Below are 19,112 nucleotides of genomic sequence, written 5' to 3' on the forward strand. Positions count from 1 at the left end.
ATCAGAAAACTGGTTACAGGGACCAGGACCACCATCTCATGACCCCTCCGAGACAACTCTTCCACCAAGATCTTATGCTCAGCCAGTGGCTATCATCCACTGCCAGCCAGCATTTAAGACGCCTGTGAATGTTTTCAAATAAGGAGGTGTTTCTAAACTAGACAAAAGGGGAGTGAGTGTTGATAGGTCTCTGGCTGCATGTGCGTACAGCACAACTAATAAGCTCAGACTTTTACGCTACAAAACTAACACTGTAACAACACAAGTCTAACAAGTGGGTTAAATGTAGCTCTGGGTTTCAAGAACGTACGAGCATATAAGAATTTCAGTTATATAAAGATAGCTTTGTTCATACAAAGGTAAAGAGGACCTGCAACAGGTTAATATGTTGATATTAACCTTTTGTCATTTTAACATTAGTTAAAGCATTAGGTACCATGACAATTTAAGAATAAAATTGTAAATTATAAATAAAATGACTGGCAAGAGCATCAACACCACAAGGAAGGTTTATTTGCATATAAATAGCTGGAATGGAGAGATATTCACCAGCTACACTCACCTCAAGGATTATTAGGAACACCATACTAATACTGTGTTTGACCCCCTTTTGCCTTCAGAACTGCCTTAATTCTACGTGGCATTGATTCAACAAGGTGCTGAAAGCATTCTTTAGAAATGTTGGCCCATATTGATAGGATAGCATCTTGCAGTTGATGGAGATTTGTGGGATGCACATCCATGGCACGAAGCTCCCGTTCCACCACATCCCAAAGATGCTCTATTGAGTTGAGATCTGGTGACTGTGGGGGCCATTTTAGTACAGTGAACTCATTGTCATGTTCAAGAAACCAATTTGAAATGATTCGAGCTTTGTGACATGGTGCATTATCCTGCTGGAAGTAGCCATCAGAGGATGGGTACATGGTGGTCATAAAGGGATGGACATGGTCAGAAACAATGCTCAGGTAGGCCGTGGCATTTAAACGATGCCCAATTGGCACTAAGGGGCCTAAAGTGTGCCAAGAAAGCATCCCCCACACCATTACACCACCACCAGCAGCCTGCACAGTGGTAACAAGGCATGATGGATCCATGTTCTCATTCTGTTTACGCCAAATTCTGACTCTACCATCTGAATGTCTCAACAGAAATCGAGACTCATCAGACCAGGCAACATTTTTCCAGTCTTCAACTGTACAATTTTGGTGAGCTCATGCAAATTGTAGCCTCTTTTTCCTATTTGTAGTGGAGATGAGTGGTACCCGGTGGGGTCTTCTGCTGTTGTAGCCCATCCGCCTCAAGGTTGTGCGTGTTGTGGCTTCACAAATGCTTTGCTGCATACCTCGGTTGTAACGAGTGGTTATTTCAGTCAAAGTTGCTCTTCTATCAGCTTGAATCAGTCGGCCCATTCTCCTCTGACCTCTAGCATCAACAAGGCATTTTCGCCCACAGGACTGCCGCATACTGGATGTTTTTCCCTTTTCACACCATTCTTTGTAAACCCTAGAAATGGTTGTGCGTGAAAATCCCAGTAACTGAGCAGATTGTGAAATACTCAGACTGGCCCGTCTGGCACCAACAACCATGCCACGCTCAAAATTGCTTAAATCACCTTTCTTTCCCATTCTGACATTCAGTTTGAAGTTCAGGAGATTGTCTTGACCAGGACCACACCCCTAAATGCATTGAAGCAACTGCCATGTGATTGGTTGATTATATAATTGCATTAATGAGAAATTGAACAGGTGTTCCTAATAATCCTTTAGGTGAGTGTATAGCTCCAATGGGCTCAAATGGATCTGTGAGAATAGCATCAAAGCTGTAGTCTTGCAGTTCATTCATCAAGTCCTTGTTGAAGAGCAGACCCTCTGCGTTCCTCACTATGAAGCTTTGAAGAAGATCCAGTGAAATAATGAACACCTGGAACTTGACCAGGTCTGTAGAGATATCAATACTTAGAACTGTGTTTAACTGATCTGCTAAGTCTGCTTCTAATTCAGCCTTGGTGTAGTTCATTGGATATGTCAGAGTGGTGGTATTCTGTGTGAAGGACCCATACTCAGACTCGCCTCTGGAATGACAACCACCACCTGGTTTCCTCTCCTCCCCAGCTCCTCGGCAATAGGCTTCATCCCTAACCAGTGACTGCCATCTGATGGAATAACCAACAGTTACCCAGCTTCAGCTGAGCCCAAGAGGAAGAGACTCAGGAGCAACCACACGCCTGCCATTTTATCAATGGTATAATAAAATCTCTCACTGACTACGTTTACATGCAGCCAATATCCGGGTTATGGTCGGGTTAGGGTCACTATTTGGGTTTCTGAAACATTCGGAATAACCCGTTTACATGCGTGAGCAGAGAGAGTTACTCCTGTATACATGGAATTTGTAATCAGTTGGGAATATCCCGATGTAAACGGCGACGCACGGTTAGCGTCAGGACGTACGGACAACCTTAAGACGCAATATGCGTCATTTCCAATTCTTCTTCCTGTATCCAAAGACAACAACAACAACAGCAGCATGCGGATAATGAATAGTTCGGGGCAGATAGCGATCGCCTTTGTTTGCGCTTTCCTTCTCGCTCCAAAAGTGTGTTGCTGTGCTGCGTCTCGCCATGTTAACCTCTACTTCTTGTTTACTTCCGGTATACTGCACGCGGGTTTCTGTATGCGCCGTCTCTACTCAAAAGACCAAGATTCCTTGCGAATAGAACATGCGCAGAACACAAATCAATGTTCCTTTTGATGGGGATATGCCGATACGCGTTTACATGACCAAATATTCGGGTTAGAAAAGGGGTACCCCAGGGGTAATATCCGGGTTTTTAAAAACCGGGATATGAGCATATCCGGGTTTTTGCCGGTGTTTACATGGTCGTGCGCGACCGGGTTATTGCTAATATCCCGGTTTTGAACGGGTTATTGGCTGCATGTAAACGTAGTAACTGTGGCTTTTGGCAGCTGTAGGTGAGGTCGACGAGAAACAACCAGGAAATGTGTAGCTTAAACTACTCCAATATCTCACAATGAGTCTGGTTTATGCAAGCAGAGGTGGAGATCCTTGCAGCTGGGTGGGACTTTATCTAAATAAGGTGGTGAAGCAACCAATCGGGGTGAAAGTTTAAAAAGATTTTTTAAAAGGGGGGTGGGGGGTTGGGGGGAGGAAAACTACTTTTTATAAATTTTGTCAAATGCAAAACTCATGGCAGCATGAAATGTCATAAGGTGCAACATAAGCAACATACTGGATGTGCTGGTAGAGTAACTAAAGATTTAAAAATGGATGAGGACGTGTTAAAATTTGTATTTGCAATTTTACCTCACATTTGAACAGAAATCGAAATATTACAGAATACTATTATATCCATTTATCACTAATCTATAACCTATTAAACAAGCACTAACCAAAAACCAAGACACTTTAAAATGCTACATTTGAAACAGACACTGAAATCTGCGAAACAATGTCTAATTAAAGTTCATTACTAATTCTAGTTGTGCCCTTTTAAACATTTCTTTTTAAATAGTGAAGAATGAGCTTGAAGATAAAAATCAAACACAGCCTGTCTTCAAATACTGGCCTTTTATCTGCATGTGTGTTTATAGGGATAGAAGCCTTGTTGACCAGCTAAGCTTGCAAATTGTGATCATGTATGCATTGTATGGCATGATTGGCTTATACAAAAACTAACAGTCCAAAACCATGCATGCCTCACAGTTTCCAACAGTGAGACTTCCCTCTGTAGGAACTGCAAGGCAACTGCATCAGTTTAGAGTGAGATTGCACACTGCTACTAGCCTGGGTTTCCCCATGCTGCCTTGAGCGCAGCGCGATTTTATTCACGCTGCTAGGCAGTCTGGATACCATGGACCAGATTTTCCCCTCAGCTAGGGAACCAATCACAGAACGGGGAGGGAGCAGCAAGACGATGACGACATCTATGCGACACACCGAAGCAGTTTGTTTATATCTATGGCTCCAACATGACAGACGTAAAAATATATGCATATTTTTAGGAACACATCTACAAAAATATGCCTGTATTTCAAGTTGATAAAATAATTTAAAATCCACATCAGTTTATTATTTACCACGCCCTCCCAGGATCTATAACGTTACCTAGGCTACTTTCACTTTTAAAAATTCATCATAACTGCGCGCGCGCGATCTGCTTGCAGTCGTCGAGATGGATGCTGAGGAGTTGAAGAAAAGAATAGCTAGTGGAGATTGTAAAGTTGTCGACAATACGTCATCAAAAATCAAGTCCAGTGTGTGGGAGAAATTTGGAGTTATCTGAAGAAAATATTGTGAAAGGCTTTGCTGCAAACATTTTCGTGTTGGATAGCCGCAAATGTGGAACTTCATCCCTGAGGAAGCACGCAGAAACTGTGGTAACAAAGCAGTTCTATCGAACAGTATTTTTTCATATTTAACACTGTTAAGTATGTGTGGTGTGCAGGGCGTTTGAACCCAGAATTGTCAGATGTAGGCTAGACGAAATTGCGTGGCAGATATAGTGTTGTAGCCGCGTCTGTTATTAGGTTACTCAGTTTTGTGGTAACGTTAGCCATGTTCTTCATGTACTGGCCTTTTGACAGCTTCGGCTGAAGTTGTCCTTGTGTTAATTGTCGTGTAATAACTTCTGTATGACCTGGCAATAAACATTTTTGTAAGTGTGTCTATAATGTGATTGTCTAAACTGATTTTATTTCGGGTGCGGGTCGGGAGTCGGTTCTATTTTAAGCGGGTCGGGTGAAGATTTTAATTAGTGCTGCTGTCGGAAAACTGGTCGGGTGCTGTTTTAAGCACTGCGGGTACGGGCGGGTGCGGATTTACAAAATCGGACCCGTGCAGGACTCTGGTGTACACATAAATCTCTGACCCATCGTCGTCTTCTTCGTTGAATATCTGTCGCTCTACATACGTCATCTGGTATAATTGAAACGATTGGCTATGAGCTACGTACAGGCGCATTTGATAGACATTTGTAGCGCCCAATAAACGGCTCTGGGCTTTCGTAAACTAAGCCTCAAATACGAGAAAATGAACATGTAGTTCCCAGACCACGTCTCAAAGAGAAAGTGGTCTGACATTAGCCAGGCTACACTGCTACTGGAATTACTGTAAAAAAATGACAGTAGCCAGTTCACAACTGAAATTAAGGATTTGTCAAAAAAGATACATAATAAAATGGATGGTATGATTAAAATATTAATGACATCTAGAGTGAGAAAATGTAAATATATTTCTGTTGATACATGCATTCATTGAGCACATTGTGCTGAACGGAGTGGAGGAGGAGGTGTGTGGGCGCTGGGGAGGTTTTTCACTTTGCCCCTGGACACAGAAACTGGAGAACTACAGAAACTCTAAGAACTAGTTCGTAGAGTTTTGTAAAAAGATAAAATTCCAGAAAGTGTCAAACATGTTTTAGAACTATTGTTTTCTTTTCTCACACAGACCTGTGAAAAGGCTCAGAGAGTTTCTCCCTCTTCCAACATCTTAATGCATGCATTACTTGTCCCACTTACTGTTGCAAATTTCACAAATTACTTAAAATCTCTCAAAAGTTTAAAACAAAAACTGCTGTCTGATCATGAAAAGACCTATTGAGAGGTATTTCATTCCAGTTGAATATATGTTTATTTATATTATTTCTGAAGTGTCTTTCTTTTGAAACTGTGATATTGGCAAATGTTACTTTACATTTGAGGATGATAATCAGTAGTAGTGGCAAAATAAGAGCTATTAAATTACTAACCTGTGTCAGAGGTTTTGCTTTCTTGCTGTCCATTCCTCCGACTACGATCATGTTTGGCATCAACGGACGTGGAAATTTTAAAGCAAAGTCTGAATGCATAAACCAGAGAGCTGCACGGCTGATGATCTCCACCATCGATGTTTTTTTCTGCAGTACATGTGAGGCGATCTCATCTGCACGAGCAAACATACGTCCGCAAGCCATGGGCTGCAGGAGAGTCCTTACTAGGTTCACACTTCTTTGCCAAAGGTTCATGTGGTCAGTAAAGTGAGTTAAAGGTTGTGGAACATATGAGGCTGGAACTGGACACTGACTGGCAAGAGCATCAACACCACAAGGATGGCTTGTTAGCATATAAATGGCTGGAACTGAGAGATATTCTGCAGCAATAACTCCAACTGACTCAAATGGATCTGTGAGAATAGCATCAAAGTTGTAATCTTGCAGTTTCTTCATCAAAGCTTTGTTGGAGAGCAAACCCTCAGCATTCCGGGTTATAATAACTTTAAGCAGATCTATAGTGTTGTGGAAACTCTGAAACCTGGCCAGATCTGTAGATAAATCTTTACTTATCAAAGTAGAAACACTTGCATTCACCTGCTCTTGTAACTGGGTCTTGGTGTAGGGTACTGGATATGTCAGAGTAGTGGTGTGTTGTGAAGGACCCATACTCAGACTCGCTTCTGGGATGACGACCACCACCAGGTTTCCTCTACGGCCAAGCTCCTCCACCAAAGGCCTCATGCCTGTCCAGTGGCTGCCATCTGAAGGAACTACTAATAACTTTCCAGCCTCTGCTGATCCCAGGCAGAAAAGACACAAGAGCAACACAGAAGCAGCCATTCTAAAAATCCTATCATACATAATCAGCAATAATTACAAGCATATGAGCTTGTAGTATTGGTAAGAGCTAAGAAGATTGTCTTATAAGTCTGCAAGCACTTATGAATTTGCACATCATGCGGCACAGACTTTTATCCTGAAAGGGGAGTTTAAACAACCAACAGTAGGCAGGGCAGGCAGAATCTCGATTCTTAAGCGGCAAAGCATGCCCTTAGTAGCAGAGTGAGAAAAGTATCCAGATCTCATAAATTGAAAAAAGCCAAGTGATATTTAATAGAAATATTTAAATAACAAATAACCATATTTAACTTTTTTTTATTAATTTATTACAATTTGACTAAAGATTTTGAAGGCATACCTTTTTTTTCACTAGTTCACTAGTCAATCATTCACAACAAGATCAGGAACGTGCTGTTCTCTTTACATTTGAAGTTGATAACAGGCAGCAAGGGCAAGATGACAGCTATTATATTTAATTTCTTGTGGGAAAAAACTGTGAAATTCAAACATTTAAAAGTGAGTCTCCAAATACTTTCTGGTGCCACTGTATGCATTCTGTAAATTGCTTGTTTTACTGATTTTAAACCGGGTTGACCGATGAGTTTGTGTAAGAAAAATATTAATATTTAACACATTACAAAGTAAAATTCTAGCTTCCGGCCAAACGTCGATACGCAGTCTACTTGCCCCAAATGCGCAACTTACGAAACTTATGATGTCAGAAGTATCATAGTGTAAATATGAGCAGTAAATATGAGACTCAAGTGGAATCCGTATGTTCGTTTGGCCGGAAGCGGTAACACTTTAGAATACTGTTCCTTCATTAATGAATAACTACACAGGAACAAATGAGTAATGCACTATTAACATTGTAGTAACTACTATTAACTAACAAGAAACTCTGATTAACGAATTAGTAAGTCATAGCGTTCAGTCGAATGTGGTAGTTCACTATTAGCTAATCAGTAACTACTATTTTTCATACCTCACTGAAGACTCCTAAGAACTACTATATACAGGTTCATAATTAACATGAATAATGCATAATTTATAATAAAAGGTAATGGTAACCCACTAGTAATGACTCAAGTATTACTACATCATTCTAAAGGAACTACTAATAATTTGGATCAGTATTCTAAAGTGAAAAACATGATAAATACCTAACATTGACTGAAGTCAATGCAAAAAACATCCACAATGCTAAATTATATTGCTCACAACACGCGTGTACACACACACACACACACACACACACACACACACACACACACACACACACACACACACACACACACATATATAGAGGAATACATTTTTGAGACTATAAAAACTGTTCTCTTATCATTTGTAAAATAAAATCATCCAAAATGCAGTACCACCACAAAAATAAATTGGTGACACTGACACATTGAAAATGTGCACACACACACACACACACACACACACACACACACACACACACACACACACACACATTTGTAAGGCTATAATTTGTCAAATAAAATCATCCAAAATGCAGAACCAACACAAATATAAAGTGGTGACACTGACACCGACAATGTGTACTCACACACTCTCTCTCTCTCTCACACACACACACACACACACACACACACACACACACACACACACACACACACACACACAGGAACATTTGTAAGGCTATAATTTGTCAAATAAAATTATCCAAAATGCAGTACCACCACAAAAATAAATTGGTGACACTGACACATTGAAAATGTAAACACACACACACATACACGCATACACACACACAGGAACATTTGTAAGGCTATAATTTGTCAAATAAAATCATCCAAAATGCAGAACCACTACAAATATAAAGTGGTGTGGTGACACTGGCACATCGACAATGTGTACTCACACACTCTCTCTCTCTCTTTATCTCTCAGACACACACACACACACACACACACACACACACACACACACACACACACACACACACACACACACACACACACACACACACACACACAATTGTGTGTGTGTCTAGAATCTAGAATTAGATTAAAAATAAATGATTGAAATAAATGATAAAATCTTAAGACTCCAACAATTTTGTTCAGGTTTGGTTCTAATCATAATGTAACATTATTGAAAAACTGGGTTTTTTTGGTACAAAAAAATGCTAAACTTTGACAAAAATATTTTATTTTTGTTATAATTGTGATTTTATAATATTTAGATATGAATCCAACTGAATCCAACTTGTGAAAAGATATATTTCAGGTAGTCTAATAGCAAATAGCATATACTGGAGCTCTATAGCCATATAGTGGTTAAAATTTTTTATTTTAAAACTGCATTTTCCAAAAAATGGGCAAAAATGTTACATTAAACCATTTAAAATCATCCATGTTATCCCCATGAATGAAAGTTAGAAATCTGGGTCTTTTATAAAGTGAATTTTACATCAAAATGCTGTTTTTTTGTAAAAAGGTTATTTATTTATTTATTTATTTATTTATTTATTTATAGAAATTTAAAAAATATCATAAATTCTCCAAAAACTGCACAAATGTTGAGTAAAAACATTAACAAACAGAATAAAATTACATTTGTAAAAAAAAAAAACTATTATCTTGTTACAAAATTAAATGTTATTGTCTGGGGTCTCTAGAGACCCCAAAAACCTCAAGTGTAGACATAAATAAAGACCATCAGAGGGTTAAGGCTTTTGTAAGGTTTTTGATAGTAATTCCTTCCAATGGAACCGATTGTCTTCATGTAACATGTGTAGCTTCTGGACCAATCAGACACACACAAATTATGCATTATATTTAATCAATAATCCAGCAAACTCACTCTCCCAACAAAGGCCTGTGAAACTTCCCCCAAAACTAACATCACAAGTGAAGCTAACACACTGGCAGAACGCGGTGTCCTGTTACAGGACACATTGAGACTAGGGCTGTCACTCATTCGAACACGATGTGAAATATCCGTAATCGAACTATAAATAAACTATACGTTTTTTAAAGCAAACTCACTCTCCCAACAAAGGCCTGTGAAACTTCCCCCAAAACTAACATCAGAAGTGAAGCTAACACACTGGCAGAACGCGGTGTCCTGTTACAGGACACATTGAGACTAGGGCTGTCACTCATTCGAACACGATGTGAAATATCCGTAATCGAACTATAAATAAACTATCCGGTTTTTAAAGAGCCATGTGTAGCGCATTTTTTACAGTCTATGATTAGACCGTTTGTTTTTTTATTTTATTGTTTGCCATCTCATCCAGTAGCAGGCGCTCTAAACGTATTGTAGCTTAGGCCCATGACCAAATCAAGCGAATAATAGCCAACAGCCACCCTGTTTTAAAAATGGAAGATAATTCGCACAGAACGCCTGAGCGGACAATTACGACCCCAACTCAAAGTAGTGTCTGGAAATATTTTGGGTTCTACACCACAGATGGTAAAGTAACCGTTAAAGATAAGGAAGTTTGCCGAATTTGCAACAAAAAAAAAGTTTACTTAGGCCTACGCATCCTCGAAATCCAATCTTCGCGCTCACCTGTCGAGTTACCATCCAAATGAGGCAGCGGAGTCAGAGACACAGCAGACGGCCAGAGCATCGCCAGGCGTCTAACATCGTATGACTGCATACTTTCCTGCACAACCGGTCGGCACCTTTTTTTCCATGTAGCCTAATTTTGTGATTGGCTATGCATAGTGGCACTTCATATAAATTAAGGTGATAACCTGCCGTTTCAAACATTAAGTCAAACAAATTTTTTCAGACAGGCTATGGCCTGAGTCCTGTTTAAGACTGTCAGGCTGTTAATAAATTTGTGATTGAATCTCCGTTAAGGTGTTCGAATATATTCGAATACATTGCTTGATATTTGATATCTGTTCAAATTTGATTTTTCTCAAAAGTGACAGCCCTAATTGAGACTGATAAGAGTTTTACGACCCGAAAAAGGAATTTACAGAGGGCTGTGAGGCTCACTTAATTCTTACTGAGGAAGAGAAATAAACCCTGTTAATCCTATATATTCTATATATAAACACTTGAGAAATGTGTAAACATGTATCTAATTTTCCCATCCAATGATTTCCTTTTATGTGGTTTGGCTTTTGTATTCTTGTTAACTTTTGGATTAATGTTTCAGACTTTGTTGATGGTTTACCAAAATCATATGTGTGGCATGTTTAGTCTCTATAAACTCCAATATTCGTCCCCCATTTGTTAATTTACATTACATTTCACTAACTTTGTGACACATTAGTATTATAAGCATCTTAAAAATTATTGTGTTAAACATCCAATCAAATTACATGTTCAAAGGCCTGCTAGAACAATGGGTCGTAAAGAAATTTACCTCCAAAGGGAACACTTCTTATTGGCTCACACACCTTCAGAGGGTATGACATCTTCACGCTTTAAAAATCACTGATCACAAGATCAGTTTTCTTCTCTATTAACTCTCTTAGCTCTCTCTTAGCTCTCTTAAGGCGGGCGTACACGGTGCGAGTTCGGACCAGGATCGGACACTCGGGAGGTCGTGAGATATTGCACACGTTGCGAGTCAGTTTAACTGATAATCGCGTCAAAGCAGTTAGTACACGGCACGACTGTCCTGCACGAATTTTATCCCGAGCCCGCAGCAATCACGTGAGCTTTCGCGCTAAACACAGAGACCGTCAATGTTGCATGCAGGCAAAGCTTCAGATAGAAAAAAATGACAGAAATGTGTGTGCAAATGATTTGTTGTAAAGCAGAGAACAGTAGCCATTCATTTCAACATAAAAACTAGAGAGAGAGAGAGAGAGAGAGAGAGAGAGAGAGAGAGAGATGTGTGTGTGTGTGTGTGTGTGTGTGTGACAGTTTATGCGCACGCTGTATGGTGTGTGTGAGAGAGAGAGAGAGAGAGAGAGAGAGAGAGAGAGAGAGAGAGAGAGAAAGATGTGTGTGTGTGACAGTTTATGCGCACGCTATATGGTTGCTGCCACTGAGGTATAGCCCCACGTGGTTGTGTATGATTAGCAATAGGGGACAGCTGGTGAAAATTGGGCCGACTCCCCGAATTTTTTAAACATGTTTAAAAATGATCGGGAGGTCTGGGAGGTGCTCATAACGTGCTCGGCTCGGCTCGTAATTCCCCTCACACGCTGCGAGCCGCGACCATGCGAGCATCACCGATTCCACTCGATTTCTCCCGAGTGAAAAAAATCATCTGCGAGCTCGTAAAAACAGCAAAAATCGCACCGTGTACGCCCGCCTTTAGTCCCTTTCTGAAATGCTGACATGAAGATGATGCTGAACTAGAAGTTTCTAAGGGCCCTCCAAGTTTGTGCCAGGCTGCGGCCTTGTCTTTCCACTCACCAAAGGTTCTCTATCATCAAGACCACATCAGCAAAGATCAACTGGAGCAAATTGCATCAGGACAGTTTAATTCAAATGGGCGAGACATGCAAGTATCAAACTTAGTCTCATTATTTGATACATTAAGTATCCTTCCCCCTTTTAAAAAAGAGCGTGTTAGAACTAAACTGATGGTTTGCTCAAGGCTGATGATCTGCTGAATTTCAAAACAATGCTATGACTTCTTGCTTTCCTGTATTCTGCTTCAGCACTCTTTCCCTTGGTAAACTGTATGCATGTATGTATGTGTATGTTAGAGTAGTTTAAGTGTTTAGTCAAGTTAATAAAATCTTGTTCATGTCACACGTAAAGTTGTCCGTGTCTCAAGCTTATATCTGGAGTCACTAATCACAGATCTTGTCTACTTGCTCTTAGTAGTACTGTAAAGTAAGAAAGACATTTCCCATGTCCCGGAAATGTAAATTTCTTAGAATTAATAAACAATTAACACTGAGTGTTCACGGGACAAACAGGTTATTGATTGTAATATTAATTTACGACATTAAAGGTGCATTGCGCAAGTCTCTGAGTTTTTGCAGAACTATGCCCCCTTCTGGCGACACGCGAAACTGCAACCAGAGTTGTGCACGCGGTTACGTGGAGTTTGCGTTGGGGTTCAACTTTGGGATTAACTAGAAGCCGGTCTCTTTGAATCCATCTTCTACTTTTGCAAAAGTCGCTCGAGTTGTCTTCGCTGATGCGGATAATGGCGGCGAATACACAAACCTGCCAGACATAGCCAGGTGAGCGTGAACGCGCATGACGTCACGCCCAGTCGATTCCGTCCCGAATCCCTCTTATTTATTTTACTGTACAGGATTATAGAGGCAATCGCAGTGATCATAGAAGGGCTCATTCAGCCCATCAGGCAATTGTTTAAGCATGTATGGGTTAGAAAAACGGGTATTTTTAACATGAAATGTTGCGCAATGCACCTTTAAGTTAATTAACTGATCCAAATATTCATAATCAATTATAACCAGTTATTATTGATTATTAATATTTCATATAGCTAATTTGCTACACATGCATTTATGAATTGAGTTTTTCTTGGTTGCAAAAGAAACAAAACAAGAAAATTAATTCATCAGTATTGTAGTTTAAAAACTGAAATTGTTAAATGAACTAATATACTGCTGTTTATAAAAAAATATGTGATGAAAGCATCTACAAAATAAAGAAATGTAAATGTAGTTAACATCTGGTGTTGTCTACCTTATATAGTCACGACTCTGAGAAAATAGTGACTTAACAGGTGGCCTCAAAGTTATATGGGAAAATGACATGTCCACTTTGATTGCCAATTCCAAAAGTACAATACAGTGTAAAAAGTAACATCTGATATTTTCATTTAAGTTAGTTTCTGACTAGGTAGTTTGACTATTAAATACCATACTACCCATCATTTAAAGTGCAATCATCATTATTTATGTATTTACCATGGAAAGAACAGCTGATATCTAAAAGAGCAGGCTAGCACTCTAAATAGTTTAGCTTTTTACACACAATGTGGCGCTATTCATTCGGTTCACGTGACGTCACTGTAGCTTTGCGCCGCCATCTTTGCGACCGATCTCAGTAATGCCTGCAATATGTTGTGCAGTTGGCTGCAACAACAGCCGAAAGAGGAACCCTGAACTGGTATTTTATTCTATACCAAAATAATAATTTATTTAAAAGACTTGAAGTCTCATGTTGGTTTGTGGTTAATTATATTTCCATTATACTCTCAGTGGCCAACATTATACAGACAGATATCGACAGATAATGTTTTGTCTTCATTTTATTGTTGGATCTGTTTAAATGCATTTTATCATGGTAAGTTAGTAAGATTTGGGGTTGTTTTGAATATAACTGTCTGTCTGTCTGTCTGTTAGTTAATACCTACCTAAATCTAATAAATAGTTTTATGAAGTTCATAAATTGTCTTCGTCACATGCGCTTTAGATGTTATTTTGTGTAAGTAACGTTAACGTTAGCTCTGCAGACAATGCATAATCTCAGCCTTGAAATGCATATTAAAGGACTAGGTTAGTTCTTCCAAAAATGATAATTCTGCCGTCATTTACTCGCCTTCATGCGCAAATCCTTGTTTACTTTCCGTGGAAGACAAAGGGGCATTTTTGAATATGTAGCCTAATGGAGACTCTTCTTGTCGATGTAATGAAAGTGAATGAGTAACATTAGCCTACTGGGGGCTGTCACGCAAAAAATTATAATAATAAAAGACAAAAAAACATCACTAAAGTATCATAAAAGTGATCTAATACGACTCGTCCGTTATATTAATAGCGTTATTTATTCATATGATAGCTTTATGTGACGAACAAACTGCAATTTAAGTCGTTATATTATAATCACTGGTGAGCTTACCTCTTGATAGCTTTTAATCGCAGCCGAATCATTCAAAAAGATTCGACTCGAAAGATTCTTTCGATATTTGTGTGTATTAAACCTTCTCTCTGTAATTGAACATCTGTTCTTTCGGACAGATATGGCAGTCTTTTATGATATTCGGCTGATGTCTCTGGCTGTGCTGATGGACGGATTAGATAGATTCATTCATGCCAGCCGAACAGCTGCAGATTCATAGATTCATTCATGACATCGCCTCGACTCTCATGAACGCGCGCCATGAAGCTCTATGACTTTAAGTATTTCTATATCATGAAAGGCCAATTGGGGCAAGCCTGGGGCAGATAATAATGGACTAAAGAAAACTGGCGGTAACAAATAAGGATCGGAGGAGCCTAAATAGAAATTTTCTCCAGGTATCTCTGTCTCTCTCTCTCATTCAAATGGGCAGTTTGGGCGGCCATACCGGGCGAGTCGGTCGCAAATATGGCGGCGTTCTATTTGTAGTGACGTAGGTGGCATCTATGAATTGACACATTTAGAAAAGAGTAAGGCTAATATAGACAAACTAAAAGCCCCAAAACTTCAATCTTCATTTCATTGGGACTTTAACTGCATAAATATCCAGTAATCCATAAGGAAGACGTGCTTTTCGCCCATGTATTTTAAAGTGAGGCATGAACTTAAAGGTGGTATCAGTGATTTCAGGCCCAAAAATATTTTTATCACATTCATCTAATCTTTCCTAACGATCCGCTAGCTGCCCGCCCCATAAGCATGCCGTCCAAAAAACGCGTCTCTGTAGGCAGCCTAGGCTCTGAGATCTGCACACAAAAACAAATGGTTTAGCCAAACACTCAAAACCAAAACAAATAGTGTTCCAACCAATCACCGACAGGGGGAGGGTGTTGTGAGGTTTTGTGCTCGTGCACGGCTGCACGCGAAGTCAGAGCTGAAGAAAAAGCTGGTTCAAATATAAACACAGCTTGTCTTCAAATACTGGCCTTTTGGTCTGCAAGCACCGCGGCACACACTTTTATCCTGAAAGAGGTGTTTCAACAACCAACAGTAGGCTGCCTGAAAAGTTGACAATCTCGTATTGATTCTTGAGAGGCAAAGCATGCCCTAGTAGCAGAGTGAGAAAAGTATCCAGATCTCATAAATGAATAAAGCTGAGTGATATTTTTATTAAGTGTTATTACAATTTGACTAAAGATTATTAAGGCAAACCTGTTTTTCTTTCGTTGAGACAACATGCACTAGTGAATCAATACACAACAAGACCAGGAACATTCTGGTTCTCTATTAAACATGTGATGAAAGCATCTACATAATGAAGAAATGTAAAAGAAATGTTTTAGAAACTTCAAAATTTAGATGGGAAAATGTCCACTTTGCCACTTTGAAGTTAATTCATGGCTATATTTGACTATTATATACCATACACATCCTTTAAAGTGCAATTGTCATTTATGTATTTAATATCAAAAATACAGTTGATTTCTAAATTTACAGGCTATGAAATTATAGCACTCTAAATAGTTTCTATTTTTAGACACGCAGTGGCGCTATTGACACATTCATTCATATGAACTGTACAACTGCATTCACTGTTGGTGTGCAGGATTTTGTAGTGTGGATCAGATGAGGGTGATTGCTGGCAGGTGTGGGGGATTATGGAGTGAGAGCAGGTGGGAGCAAGGGAGGATGATGGGAAGTGTAGTGCAGAGGTGACAGGTATATCGGGACAGTTGTTTAATAAAACAATTTTTAAATAATGATGCGTTCTCTCTATGGGTACCACATTTCAACAAATGACTTAGACTTGAATTGTAATGAATTATGACTACTGTGTATGCCTAATAAAGATAACGCTTTTTAATGAATAAAGGTAAACAAAATATAAAGATTTTAATAAATAAATGTATTCTTTCTATGGCTTTCCCGATTTCAACAATTACATTGTAATTACTTTTTTAGTGACTATTATCACTGCTATGTATGCCCAATAAACCTGCTAATAGAGAAATTCACGCTCTTTTTACCACTCAGTAAAACACATTCCACAAACATTGCAGTCCTCCAGTACGTTTACTAGCGATATAACACCAAATATAGAACATTATTCACAAGACGAACGCGCTAATCTACAAGAAACTGTGTAACGTAAACTGTAATGAGGTCCTGTCCAAATACACTTGCAGTCTTGGCCACTTGAGAGCACATGCACGAGACAGGAAGTGTGCAAGACTGTCCCATGTCTTAAAATGCCAAAGTGCAGTGCCCTGAATGCATCTAAACCCACACTATCTCGAATACTGCTTCGGAGTGGTATTCAAAGCTAAGAGTATCCCAGCATGCATCATGTTTGGGAACTCACGTGCCCCAAAATTGTGAGATGTCAATGAAAACATTCCACTGTAAGTTAAACTAATTAAATATTAGGCCTACATATAATTTGGTAGTAAAATATTAAGTGTTGCTTTGAACTCTGAACACTGGCCACTGACATCACTGCCGTTAGCCTATATGATAGGCCGAGGTGCCTCACGTCACGTGATCCAAGCCTTTACACTTTTTCCAATGGTAAGAGCCACAGACTCTCTCATCTCCGTATAATAAGACAATAGGCTTAAAACGTAGACCCCACTACATTGGTATTTAAAATGTATAGTTTCAGATACTTTTCTTTTTAATACTTAAAGCAACACCATGTAGTTTTTCAACCTTCATAATATATTTCCAAGACTTACAATAGGTTGAATGACACGTCTGCCATAGCCTGACGGGGTCTGTATCGCTTTTACTGGCACTACGGAACTTCGGGGTTCGGGTAGTAACCCGAGCACAAAAAGAACTACAAAATTCGACTGCTTTACGGCATACCTCACGGTGGTACGTATAGTAACTCGGCAACCACGCATGATTTGTAGTATGATTGCTTAAAGGGAAAAGGAATTCCGGTAGGGAACAGAATCAACTGCTTCACAGGCGGGGATCAATATTGGTCCACCCTGAGCTCGCTGGCGTGAGCTAAAGGAGGAGGAGGGGTGCCCGACCGATGCTGACTTGGCCGTCATGCATGGGCGTCGGAACCATTGTATGTGGGACAAGACCCACCCACTTTTTAAGACCAATGATATTATACCCACTCACTTTTACTGTCTCTAATTCAATGCATTTGTCTGTTTGCTTTTCAGAGCGCCGTCAGTCAAATCCATTCCACTTGAGGAATTAAAATTATGATTATTTTTTAATTAAAAATAATAAAATAAACTGAATAGCTATACATTATATTTCTCAACGAGCCGCAACTGACGAAAGTAACCGCCCGTTGTACCTTTCCAGTCAAATATTGCATTGCAAACATCAAAAACAGCTTTAAGTTGTCATTGCTGGCAAATGACCATGGTATTAGAGGGATAATCCATGGATAGCTGTGCATTTAATGCACGACGTGGAGGCAATGAACCGCCCGACGTGAAGTGGAGTTTAGTTTACTAGTTTAATTAAAAGGCACCAGAATACATGAAATGGCATTTACTCCAGTAACATTTTTCTGGGGGAGGAGGACCCACCCACTTTTTTTTTTCTTCCGACGCCCATGCCATCATGCTGTAGTTTTTCAAATTTGTTGTCTGCCTGGCTATGTTACGGAAGCTATCTTGTCCTCCATTTATCTTCATGAATCAAGTAATGCTAGTAGAGGAGCGAATTATCAATCTGGTAGCTAGTAAACGCTAACATGCTAGTTTTCGATGAAAAAATAAAACCCATAAAATTATATTCATTTGACATGCTTAAATATATGCCACTGTACCTGGGATGAAATTTCACACGCAACGCATGCAGTCTGCCCAAGACGTGAGAACTCCTTCTGCAGAGTTCGGGGTATCGGCTTGTCAACAATGCACGTGTATCCCCTGGTGTAACCATGATATTGCATAATATTGCCTTTATTTCACTTCAGCTGTGATAAAATATATGCAAACACCACAAGCTTCTCTACGGGAACCAGCCAGTGTTCTACTTCACATCTCCGTTTTCAGCTCCTCCCTGACTGCACGCGGCAACTCTCGCCGATCGGTTACATCCAACCGCAGCCGATGTCAAACACATCTGTAGGTTCCCATTTGGTTCTGACGCAGATGTGTGTTCTGGCGTCCCCATACTCTGAGAGCCCATTTGTAAACTAAAAGTTTCACGATGTAGGGAAACTAACTTGGTAAAAAAAAAAAAAATTATAAAAAAAGAAATCGAAAAAAGACATGAAACTACCATTATAACCAGTAGATGGCGGCAGAGGAGCACTTATTGGCACGTTTTTTTTTTTCACACGTTTTGCTTTTGAATGTATTTTTAGACATCAAATCACAGTATAACATTTAAAAAAAAAATCTATTTTTGTATATTTTGTCACTTGTACTGAAGTGTTAAGTTTATATTTGTAGGAATCAACTTCACAATTAATCTTTTATTTCAACATGTCTCAGCTTTGTTTGTTATAATGAAGTCATTATGGTCATTATATTCAACACATAGTAATACAACTCAGTTAATCCTGCTATAAAAATATTTTTCTTTGCATTGACCTGACCAGAGAATGACTGTGCTCATGAACATTCTTTGTCAGTGAACCCCTCTTTGCACGGTTGATGCCCCCTGTATGGACCATATTTGGCATTTGAGGTTTGGGGAACTCAAAGGTAAAGACATACCAATGAAGCCAAACTGCAGCGTGCTC

The 19,112-nt window shown here is 39.4% G+C and overlaps 1 protein-coding gene across 3 annotated transcripts in view; it reads right to left on the reverse strand.

Annotated features, from left to right (window-relative positions):
* Positions 1-19,112, reverse strand: part of LOC311297824 (UDP-glucuronosyltransferase-like) — a 61,902-nt gene that overhangs the window by 33,910 nt on the left and 8,880 nt on the right. The window contains exon 1 of one of the 3 annotated variants that reach the window (XM_084420278.1): positions 5,771-6,720. The exons of 1 other annotated variant lie outside the window; for it this stretch is intronic. In XM_084420278.1, coding sequence (XP_084276404.1) covers positions 5,771-6,634 — 864 coding nt within the window. In that variant the 5' untranslated portion in view covers positions 6,635-6,720. Of the gene's footprint in view, positions 1-5,770; positions 6,721-19,112 lie in introns of those variants that run through there. One more of the 3 variants, XM_084420279.1, reaches the window with a different exon arrangement.

Source organism: Rutilus rutilus (genome assembly GCF_951802725.1).
Source record: "Rutilus rutilus genome assembly, chromosome: 10".
NCBI classification, from domain to species: domain Eukaryota; kingdom Metazoa; phylum Chordata; class Actinopteri; order Cypriniformes; family Leuciscidae; genus Rutilus; species Rutilus rutilus.